Source organism: Hemiscyllium ocellatum, chromosome 3 (assembly GCF_020745735.1).
Source record: "Hemiscyllium ocellatum isolate sHemOce1 chromosome 3, sHemOce1.pat.X.cur, whole genome shotgun sequence".
NCBI lineage: Eukaryota > Metazoa > Chordata > Chondrichthyes > Orectolobiformes > Hemiscylliidae > Hemiscyllium > Hemiscyllium ocellatum.
The window spans coordinates 106,134,031-106,146,152 of record NC_083403.1 but is presented as its reverse complement, the minus strand read 5'-3'; the positions used below and the strand labels follow the sequence as shown (position 1 = coordinate 106,146,152).

Sequence of the window (12,122 nt, the reverse complement as noted above, 5' to 3'; positions counted from 1 at the left end):
TCCTTTATTAATCTGATTTGTTCAAATGACTGCTAATTTTGTCCCGGGTTATCATTTATAAAAGGTGTTTCACCACTAATGCTACACTGGCTGGGCTGTTGTTGCTGGGTTTATCATACCACCAGTTTTTGTACAATGCAGTAGTATTTGCAGTTCTCTCTAATTTTGTGACATCACTCCCATATCTAAGGAGAATTGGAAGATTATGGCCAGTATATACACAATTTACTCTTGCTTTCCTTAGTATCCTCAGATGGATACCATCAGTCCTAGTGACTTCAGACCTTCAGGTATAGCCAGCCTTTCTAATATTTCTATAACAATTTTTAGCTCATTCAGTATCTAAACTACTGCTTCACTCACTTTGACTTTGCCAGTATCATTTTTTATTGTTAAAGAAGGACACAAAGTATTTATTTCGTACCTCAGTCTCTATTTTTAGATTTCTTTTTCTGATCCATCATTGACCTTCCCCTCCACTTGTACCCTTTACTATCCTTGTGGCTGTAGAAGACTTCTTCAACACTCTTGTACTGTTAGTGGACAGTCTGTTCTCATAGCCATGACAAGAAAATAAGTATCATGTTTGCATCTTTATTCTTATCCATTTCACACTGACCTGAAAATCACTGGATAGCAATAGACGTAGAAAGCCCTAGCTGATCAATTCTTATGTTAAACAGATTAAATCCTGAAATAAAAATACACAGTATTAGAAAAAACTCAGCAAATCTGACAGCATCTGCAGAGAGGGAAGCAGAGTAATATTTTGAGTCCAATATAATCCTACTTCGGAACTGCTGTGTTCATTCATTTAGTGACATGATCCCAAATCATGAGGTGGGCCATTTTGAGGTTGGGATAAGGAAGAATTTCTTAATTCCGAAAGTGGTGAATCCTAGGAATTCTCTACGCCAGAGGTTTATGATACTTGAACATGTTCAAGACACAAATTGATAGATTCTGAAGACTGTAATTATGGGGAGATAATCCATCTCAATACCACTTTACTGCATTATTAACTATGATTTAATTGAATAGGGGTAGCAGGCTGAATGGCCTACTCCTGTTTCTATGAGTTCTGAAAAAGTTATATTGGACTCAAAATGTCAACTGTTTTTCTCTGCACAGGCGGTGCCAACTCTGCTGAGTTTCTCCGACATTTTGTTCTTTCACTGAGGCTTCAAACGTCTGCAAGAATTTGCTTTTAAATTCCATCCAGAAGTGAGTTTAAAAATCTTCTGACTTTTTTAAACAGGATCTCCGCAGCGTGTCAATGGAAAGGTAAATGCAAAGATTTTTGTAGGAACCAATCCAGTACCTATTCAGTTTGAAAACATCGACCTGCATTCGTATGTGGTGGTAAACGATGGGCGATCATATACAGCTATAAGTCGAATCCCTACAACCCTAGGCTGGTCTCTTCTGCCACTATCATCTGTTGGAAGTATCATTGGTTGGATGTTTGCTCTGGAGCAACCTGGCTATGAAAATGGATTCAGTATTGTTGGTAAGTAGTCTCCACTCCAAAATACTGGGTCATGTACATACGACTTGGATTGTTACTGACTTGGATTGTTACTGACTTGGATTGTTACTGACTTGGATTGTTACACCATTGGCAGCCATGCCTTCAGCTACTTCAGTTTGAAGCTCTGTTAAAGTCCCTTCTTAAAACGCCTCTAGTGTTACAAAGGCAAAAGTATGTTTGAAATTTTCCTTGCCTTGTTGAATGGAAAGCAGTGAGGAAAAGAAAGCATTGTAAGAGGTGGTCATAAGGTGATCAAATTCATCTTTGCAAATGGTCAACAAGATGCAGTCACCCAGTTTAATACCATGAAATTTGTATAGGAAATGATGGGAAGATAAAGGACTACAAAGGGTCTGGTGCAGACACGAGTCTCTAAAGCAGAAATGAAATAACTGGTTAACATTTGACGAAGTTGATAGGTGGAGAGGGGAGGGAACTTTGATTAAATGCTGCAGAGCAAGCTGGGATAATGTGTTTTCTGGGAACGATAACAATAGGAAGGTTTGGGTATTGACACGAAATATGAAGAATGAGGGAGATTGATCCAAATGTCAGTAATGGTGAGGTTTATATCCATGACAATTTGAGAGAATAGTTTAAAAACCTTTTTGTAAAATTTAATAGAGACACATTTTGCTACAATCACTAATCATTGTTTTCTGGAGCCTGTGTTACAGTATTTCCCAGAAAAATGACCAAATTCTGTTGTCGACAACAAACTACTGAATCTTTCTGTTTACAATGGTGTAACCAGGAGTACTGAAACAGTGCCAGATCTGTCATCCCACTAGAGGAATGCAGCTCCTTGAGTAAGAGAAAAGACAGATGGAAATGTTAATCTTTCAGTGACAGTTTGCAAATACATCTTTTACCATAAATTATTAGCTCCATTAAACTTGTGGAATAGAAGTGAAGGGCTAAAGAAAATCTAACTGCTGTAATGTTCTCTTTTCTTGAGCTAACCTTTCTCAGCATTTGTTTCCATGGACAAAGTTTTGTGTTGTCCATGATATGATCCCAGACCAGACTATCAAATATAAATTATGATCTGGTCAGAGACCAGGAATTTGTTTTCTTAAAGTTTACAATTGAACTTGAAACCTCGTGCTGCTCCATCATGGACTGTCTTAACTGCTCATGTTCTGCCTGATCATTCTCCTTCCCTGGGACTACATTCCCCTCGATTCTGCAAATTGCACTCCAGGCACAACCTCGGCTTTTCACAGGCAGCTATCTTCATCAATCTGTTTTGAGTGTTCATACTGTTCATGTTTTGAGTGAAAGTGTCCTTCTGCTTTCACTGTTGAGTGGCCTAGTTCAAATTTTAATATTAGGCCTGTTGTTCTGAACTCCCTGCCAGCGAAAGTATGTCTACTTCAGTCATCTTAAACATCAGATGCCTCCTCCAGTTCCATCTGTGTGCTGTGAGCTAAACCTAATTCCTGTATTTCACATCTCTTACAAAGAACTACATATAATTTATAGCACAGTAACTGGTCACTTTGGGTGGTGAGTTCTGCATTCCCTATTCACTCTGAGTTAAGATAGTCACTAATAAATCTAACAATCAGAAGAAACTATCTTGTATTTATGCTCCTGAGTTTTGGGAGGCTCTTTGGCTGGAATATGAACTTTAGCATCTTCTTCAGTGTCAAAAGGATTAGTTGGGGTAACTGATCCTTTTCAAGAATATCAACACTGTTTAGGTCATCAAGCCACATGAACAATTTAGCTTGGAGGAGCTATGAAGATAATTGCAGCAATCCATTTCAGGGTTTTGCAGATTGTTCTAACCTTTTGCATGTTTATAGAACTGTCATCTTTTTCATTGTACGTTACCTAGAAAATTCTGCTGATAAACACTTTGAGAATAATTTGAGAACTAGGCCTAATGTTCTAGGAGAAATTGAGGACTGCAGATGCTGGAGATCAGAGCTTAAAAATGTGTTGCTGGAAAAGCGCAGCAGGTCGGCAGCATCAAAGGAGCAGGAGAATCGACATTTCGGGCATAAGCCCTTCTTCAGGAATCTTCTAGGAATATGAATTTGAATCTACCCATGCTAGATGGTATAATTTGAATTCAGTAAAATCTGCAATTTTAAATAAAACTAGTCTCACAGTAACCATGTAACCACTGTCATTTGTCACTAAAAATAAATTGTCATCTTTCAAAGAAGGAAATCTGTCATCCTTGCCTGGTCTGGCTTACATGTGACTCCACAGCAATTTGAAATAGCTGAACAAACCTCTCAGCTCAAGGATAAATAGGAATGGGCAATAAATGATGTCCTTGCCAGTGGCACTCACGTCCTATATAGCAATAAAAAAGGAACTGTGTTTTCATGTTGCATATACTGAGTTTGAACAAACTCTGTCTGAACACAGGAAATGCCCTTTTGTTACAACATGGACTCCAATATGCAAAGTTTGGCCTTGTGATTAAATTTAAGAAATCCTTATGGAAATTCTGTTGACGGCCAAAGTGGAACATTTGCAAAATTGCAGATCATTGTATGTTCTACGATCATTTGGGAACTTATAACATCTGTCTTCATCCATATGGTTAGCATATTAATTGAATCCAAACCTCTTGAGGGAACTTGCGGAATAGTGATATTCTGTCACTGCAAGACTGTATTGCACGTGTTGTGTTTCTGAGTCCATCTCCTGTTCTAATCATCAGTTCCCACTGCCTTGCCTGTAATATTTAGTACCGGTGTTCAAATTGCTTCAGTACTTCATCTCCCCCTTAAATAACTCAACAGAGGCCAGTATCCCGTCACCAAGTTTATTTACATATGAACAGTTTTGATTATAGTACTACCTCCTATAGAGTCAGGCACCAGAGCCTTGAGTATGGGAAGATCAGACTTAACTTGGTGCGAAGTCTTCTACTCATTAGCAACTCTGCTGCTGCTATCCTTGCAGTTGCATGTCGGAGGGTCCTATAATCAAACTAGAACTTGGCGTTTTACCGAGGCAAAGTTTGGACCACTCTTTCTGCCAGGCCATTGGATGATGGTTGGTATGGAGCTGCCCTTCTATGACAAATTCCATTCGACCTGTTAAAAATAACCACATTCCCTGTTAGTAAACAACGACCCGTTATCTGTAACCAACACTTGCAGGACTCCGTGTGTTGAAAAATGTGTTGCTGGAAAAGTGCAGCAGGTCAGGCAGCATCCAAGGAGCAGGAGAATCGACGTTTCGGGCATAAGCCGTTCTACGTCGATTCTCCTGCTCCTTGGATGCTGCCTGACCTGCTGCGCTTTTTCAGTAACACATTTTTCAGCTCTGATCTCCAGCATCTGCAGTCCTCACTTTCTCCTAGTGGACTCTGTGTGTTGCAAAAGATATGTGCAATTTTTCTATCACTGTCCCAGTGTTTGACAAATGGACCCTATGTACGTATGGCCAAGAGTTGGGCATCTCCAATGACCAACAGCATTGATACCATGAAAGGTCCTGCATAATCGACATGTAATGGAGTCCAAGGTTTACCCAGCCATTGCTGTAGATCTGGGGGAGCTGCTGGTGGTAATTTTTGTCCTTGTTGATACACTGTGCCATGCCCGACTAACACAGCTATTTCTGCATCCAATCCTGTGGCACCAGACAGAACATCTTGTCAACATCTTCATTTTGTAGACCCCTGGATGACCCTTGTGGAGTTCAGCCAGAGTTCAGGAGTTTGCTCAGGACAATCACTCTGACTTATCATAACTCTATCCAATCCTCAACTGTGAGCTGGTCTGTCCAGGTCCAAAAAGATTTAAATCTAGTTTGCCAGCCCTTTGGATTCCCCCCATTTAATATCAGGCCTTTCAGTTTGGATAGGACTGGATCTTTTTGTGTCCAAAATCTGATGATGTTAGCTAAGACTTTGGCGGGGGAGGGGGGGTGGGGGGTGGGGGGTGGTGGTGGGGGTGGTGAAGAGGAGTGTGTCCATAAAATGCATCATCATTACAGACTCTTACATGGTGGCTACCACCAGTGCTATATCTATTAACGGGAGACAGCTCAATGCATCTGCATCCACTACTCTGCCTCCCAGACAGTGTTCCAACTTGTAATTATTGGCACTTAGTATTATAGCCCAACACTGAATGCAGCACAAACCTATGGGCAGCACTGCTTAGTCGTCTTTAGGCACACCGAGTAGGGGTTTGTGATTAACATGAATTTTTGTTCATAATGGTATTGATAGAACTTCCTGACTCCAAATATGACCAGCAATCCTCCTTTTTCTCTCTGGGCATATTTACGCACTGCATTAGCCAAAGTCTTAGATGCATAAGCTATTGGGCATTCCTCTCCATTTGGCCACCTATGAGCTAAGTAAAAACAATGACTGCAGATGCTGGAAACCAGATTCTGGATCAGTGATGCTGGAAGAACACAGCAGTTCAGGCAACATCCAACAAGCAGCGAAATCGACGTTTCGGGCAAAAGCCCTTCATCAGGAATAAAGGCAGAGAGCTGGAAGCATGGAGAGATAAGCTAGAGCAGGGTGGGGGTGGGGAGAGAGTAGCATAGAGTACAATGGGTGAGTGGGGGAGGAGATGAAGGTGATAGGTCAGGGAGGAGAAGGTGGAGTGGATAGGTGGAAAAGAAGATAAGCCGGTTGGACAAGTCCGGACAAGTCATGGGGAGAGTGCTGAACTGGAAGTTTGAAACTACGATGAGGTGGGGGAAGGGGAAAGGAGGAAGCTGTTGAAGTCCCCATTGATGCCCTGGGGTTGAAGTGTTCCGAGGTGGAAGATGAGGCGTTCTTCCTCCAGGCGTCTGGTGGTGAGGGAGCAGCGGTGAAGGAGGCCCAGCACCTCCATGTCCTCGGCAGAGTGGGAGGGGGAGTTGAAATGTTGGGCCATGGGGCGGTGTGGTTGATTGGTGTGGGTATCTCGGAGATGTTCCCTAAAGCGCTCTGCTAGGAGGCGCCCAGTCTCCCCAATGTAGAGGAGACCGCTTCGGGAGCAACGGATACAATAAATGATATGAGTGGTTTTTCTGGTGGTGAGGGAGCGGCGGTGAATTTTTTCTGGTGGTGAGGGAACGGCGGTATGAGCTAATACCACCCTGATGCCACATGGGGAGGCATTACATGTCGATACTAGATCCTTCCTGGAATCACAGTGTGCCAACACCCTAGAGGATGATAGCCATTTCCTTTCCTTTATTGAAAACTAGGGTTTGTCTATGCGACCATTTTCAAGGCTGACCCTTTATTAAGGAGTTGATGCCAGGTTATATATGAACTTTCCATCATATTTACCAGACCAAAATATGTCCTAAGCTCCTGAACAGACATTTGATCACCCTCACATTATTGTCCAATGCGTGCAATCTGCTCTTGTCAACTCTGTAACCCAAGTAGGTAACTTGTGGAACACACATTTTCTCCCTTTTTAGGCATATACCTCTCTTAGAAATATGGTTTGGGACAACATCCAAGTTCTCTAAGTGTCACTTTATTAGTTTTCCCTGTTATCAGAACATCACTAGGCAAATGGCGATTTGAGGTAGACCTTTCAAAATGTCCCCCATCATCCGCTGAAAAATTGAACAGGCTGATGATACCCCACCTAGACAAGGAGGAAGCTGGAAGAACACAGCAAGTCAGGCAGTGTCAGGAGGTGGAGAAGTCAACGTTTCAGGTGTAATCTCGCTTCAGGACTGAAAGAAGGGTTACATGTGAAACGCTAACTTCTCCACCTCCTGATGCTGTCTGGCTTGTTGTGTTCTTCCAGCCTCCTGCTTGTCTATCTTGGATTCCAGCATCTGCAGTTTTTGTGTCTTTTAAGACGATACCCCAAATGGCAGTCTCATATATCAGTACAAGCCCTTAGTTATTAATTATATCATACTTTAGGGAATCTTGGTCTAAGTGGAAATGCACATAATCAGTTTATGACCAGCTTCATGAAGGACAGCGCCCTCCCCCGTCCCCCGTCGGCTTTGTGTATAAATCCTCCATCTGAGGGATTGGATATTTATCCAGCTGGAAAAAAATGGTTTTCTGTTTGTTTAAAATCCCCACCTATCGGGCTTCAAAATTGGTACACCTGGTGCTGCCCGTTACCCAAATTAGACTGCTTTGAGAACCTTCATTTTCCAGCCTTCTGATTTCTCCTTCTACTTTTACCCGTAAGGCAAATGGCACTGGATGGGCCTTGTGGAATCATGCAATTGTGACCTGGTCAACATGCAAAGTTGCCTTGGCTCCTCTGATCATCCCTCACCCTTCCTGTGTATACTTCCAGGTATTTAATTAGGACTTCATTCAGGCAGCTATTTTCTAATTGAAAAACTTTGAACCAATCTAGGTGAATCTGTTGCAAACAATTTCACCCCATCATACTTAAGCCTGAGCCTTTTATTATAATCACTGCTAACTGACCCAATTGCTTCGCTGAAGTTTTACACATAATCTGTAACGTTTTCCCGGTGTAAGAGCTCAGCCTAGCTGTGGTCTTGTACAAAGTTAAGGGTTGGTATTCAGAGCGAACTTTGTTTAAAAAACTGGTTCTGTGATCACTGATATGGCCCCCCCAGTATCGACCTCCATTAGAACCAGATGCCTGTTTAACTAGACATTTATCTTGATCGCTTCTGACTTGGATGTTGCTAAACAATTTAAACTGTTCCATGCTAGATGCAGGGGGATTTTACAGGGTATGAACTCTCCAGGATACACTCCTGAATACAGAACATCCTCAGTTATCCGAACATCAATTATCTGAATTTTGGATTATTTGAACAAAATCTCCTGTAAACATGTTACATCAAAGAGGTGTTACTGACACTGATGTGACGATCGCTTCTTTTGTTTACAATGATTAAAAGTGAATTCGGTTTATAGAAACGCTGCCAAGAACAGTCCTGGATTCTCGCTCTCTCTCTCTAAACGAAGACAGAATGACACAGTGTGCAAATTCAGAGCGCTGCATAGTGTCTTTCTCAATGGTGATTTCTAACCCTAACAGAGTGGAGGTGGGGGAGCTGTGTTAAAACTGTTTTCAGAGCACATACACACACAGAGCAGCTTTGCAGCAATCCCCTAACTTTGCAACTGACAGATGTGAAAATTGTCAATTTTCTGTGAGGAAATAGGAAAATGGGTTTGACACAAATCTCCATCTGATTCACACCATCCCAATACCTGCCTCTGAGCAGCAAACAAATGGAAAATAAAAGATCAGAGACTGCAAGTCCCTTACTTGGTTTGTACTTTTCACATTCTCGACAGCACGTTTGAAGTCTCCAAATCTGAAAGGAGATGAGTTTTTGAACATGTTTTGTTTTAAAGATAACATAGTGGCTGTGTCTAACCAGGAGGTCACAGTCCATTACTTCATTTTGTTCTGGAGTCCCATTGGGGAGAAGAGATAAGAGGCATTTGGCCAATTCAGTCCATCCTCTGGCTGGAAATGTGGAGAGTTGAAAGCATACTACATGGGGGGGAGGGGATGGTGTTTCCTGACCCACTGGGCTGCTGCCTGGTCTCCTGAATGGGGAGCAGACTCAAAGTGCTCACTCTGTCAATCCCGTTGACGTGAAGCAGATGATGAAGGAGCGATGCTCTGAAAGCTAGTGCTTCCACATAAACCTATTGGACCATAACCTGGTGTTGTGTGATTTTTAACTTTATACACCCCAGCCCAACACCGGCTCCTCCAAATCCTGAGAGAGAGGGGAAAAAGGAAACTTCAGAAAACTGTGTCAGAGGAGAGGCATTGAACTAGCTATCCAAACAATCAATTATCTGAACAAAATACTGCCCGCCCATCTCATTCATATAATCAAGGTTGTTCTGTACTGGTCTGTCTTACAATCTTACTAAATTTAGGCCTAGCAGGACAGTTTGCTATCTTGAGTCCATATACCAGCAACTTGCCAGCCAGAATCTTTAGAAAATGTTAACCCTTTCAGCAAAGCTTGACTTTGTTTTAGGGGTTTGCTGTGGGCAGACCCAGAGTCACTGTGATCAGAATATTTCCTGAGTGAGGCTATGCAATTTTCTGCAGTCAAATGGTGTTCCCAAACTCAGTCAGATTGGTGTGGGTGTCCACTTCCATCAAGATTAGAGTGGTGCTGAAAAGGCACAGCACCACTCTAATCTTGGTGGAAGTGGACACCCTCACCCTCATTCCTGATGAAGGGCTCCTGCCGGAAACATTGATTTTCCTGCTCATCGGATGCTGCCTGACCTGCTGTGCTTTTCTAGCACCACTCTAATCTTGACTCTGACCTTCAGTGTCTGCAGTCCTCAGTTTCCCCTGTCCACTTCTATTGGAATACCTTGCAACTTGTGCTCCACTTATTGAATTTTCCAATGACAAAACTAGTTGTAATCCTGTTTGAAGTCAAGTTGAGCTTCAGCTAGCAGGTATTACATCATTCATAGTTACATCATTCATCTCGCATAACCAGATGGTCTCTAAGCAACTCATTCAGAGGCTTCTGCCAGTCGTTTTAACCTAGTCAAAAACTCTGATATGGATATCCCACATTCTCGAATTGCCAAGTAAAAGTGATAGCATCTCAGAATTAAAGGAGGTTTGGGATCGTAATGTTCCTTAACTATGTCAGTCAACTCTTGAAAGATTTTAGTATCTGGTACCTCAGGGAAAGTTAGACTCTTAAGAGCAGAAAAAGCTGCAGCTCCACAAATCAATCTAGGGAATTACATGTTTCTCGTCTGCCACAATGTCGGTTGCCTGGGAAAAAAAACGTACTCTTTCCACATACTGGGCACAGTCATTGACATCAAGAATGAATGAATCAAGCTATCCAAACAAAAGGCATGATCTACGAAATGCTTACCCCAATCTTAAGAGGACTGTTGCTAGTGAATTTCTTAAGGAGCAACTTTCCTTTTGTTGGCACTGAAATAACTTGACAGAGACTGGTATCCTGTCACCAAATCACTCTTTTGTACACACGTGAACAGTCCTTAGCTACAGTATTGCCCCATACAACATCAGGCACTGGATTGTTGGGTTCGGCATTGGAGTTCTTGATGTCATTTCATCCCCATTCCTGTAACCTCTTGCAAACCCTACAACCTTTCCTTTCTCTGTAACCTCCCTGAACCTCTCCCATCCTCCCTCACTCTGTAACCTGTTCCAGTCCCACAATCCTCCCTGTCTCTATAATCACCTCCACTGCATACAACCTGCTGAGAGAGCACTGCATTTCTCTTGTGAATCGCTGATTTGCTTGAGGCTATTATCAGGTGCTGTATCTTCATTTGCCTGGGCCCTAAGCTCTTGAATTGCCTTTATAAACCTCTGGTGCATTTTCACCCCCTCTTTTAGGACACACCTCCCCAAAAAAACACAGCTCTTTGACCAAACTTGACCTATTGTTTTATGTAGCTGAGTATCAGATGTGTGACTGCTTCCAGTTCTTTGCAGTGACTCCAGACATGAGGGATGCTATATAAATTTGAATTGTTATATTGCCATATGTTATTCCATGTTGTGATACTGGTTGTAACTGGCTGGTCTTGATGTTTTATTTCCCACCAGGTGGTGAGTTCAGCCGTCGAGCGGAGGTGACTTTTACACCTGGTAATGAAAAGCTTACCATCAATCAACAGTTCAGTGGTATTGATGAGCATAACCATCTCACCATCACCACCTCCCTAGAAGGACGAGTCCCTGAAATTCCACAGGAGTCAACTGTGCATATAGAACCATACAATGAATTGTACCACTACTCGAGCTCTGGTAAGCAAACAGAGGAAAGCTCTTTCTTATTTATAGTCAAACAATATTGATAAACATTGAACAAATCACTGACAAGTTCAGGTCCATTGTAAATGAGCTAACAGATGGATGGGCGAAGAAAACTCAACATGTTGGGTAGAAGCCTTTTATTACATCTTCTATTTAGCTCTACAGAAGAGTCACCTTTGGAATAGAACTTATCTTTTTCCCTCCACTAGTTCTGTGTCAGCTGTCAGCTGCTGGAGAAATGATGTGGAATGTTTTTTCTCTTTTATGTTCTGGTGGTTTGATGAATGCAGGAACACTGCCAGGTACCACAGAGGATCCCCAGCTCAATCTGTCAGTTTTGTTCTATTAGCTACCTCCTAGGCTCACTGGCAAGGCCCTAACCAAATGATTGACAGATATTGATAGTTTGCTTCCATTATTATAACCAGGCCTGATAACGACTTTGTTTAACATGCCAGTGCATGTCATGTAAGAATTTAATATTAGTTTCCAAGACACTGCTGCAAGCAAAGTCCAGTTGATAAATTATAGTGGCAGTTCACTGAAAGAAATGCTTTGTGTGATTTACTTTAAAAAATAATTTCCTTGGATATTTCCGTTGTAGACAGGATTTTAACAAATCTGTGTGTTGAGGATTATACAAACAAGCAATTACAATCCTGTTTGATTTCCACTGGGTGTGGGAAAGTGGTGTGTCGCAGACATGGCCATTATAATAGTAACATACATTGCATTGGTGCGAACTTGAAAAGGAGAAACTTCCAGGGCTTTGGGGAAAATGCAGGAAGTGGGATTAATTCAATGGCTCTTTCAGAAAATCAGCAGTCAACAGACTAGCTTCCTTCTGCCAT

General features: G+C 42.0%; 1 protein-coding gene across 1 annotated transcript in view; it reads left to right on the top strand.

The window, feature by feature from the left end:
- Positions 1-12,122, top strand: part of nid1a (nidogen 1a) — a 101,709-nt gene that overhangs the window by 18,004 nt on the left and 71,583 nt on the right. The window contains exons 6-7 of the mRNA XM_060852696.1: positions 1,259-1,510; positions 11,062-11,262. Coding sequence (XP_060708679.1) covers positions 1,259-1,510; positions 11,062-11,262 — 453 coding nt within the window. The remainder of the gene's footprint in view (positions 1-1,258; positions 1,511-11,061; positions 11,263-12,122) is intronic.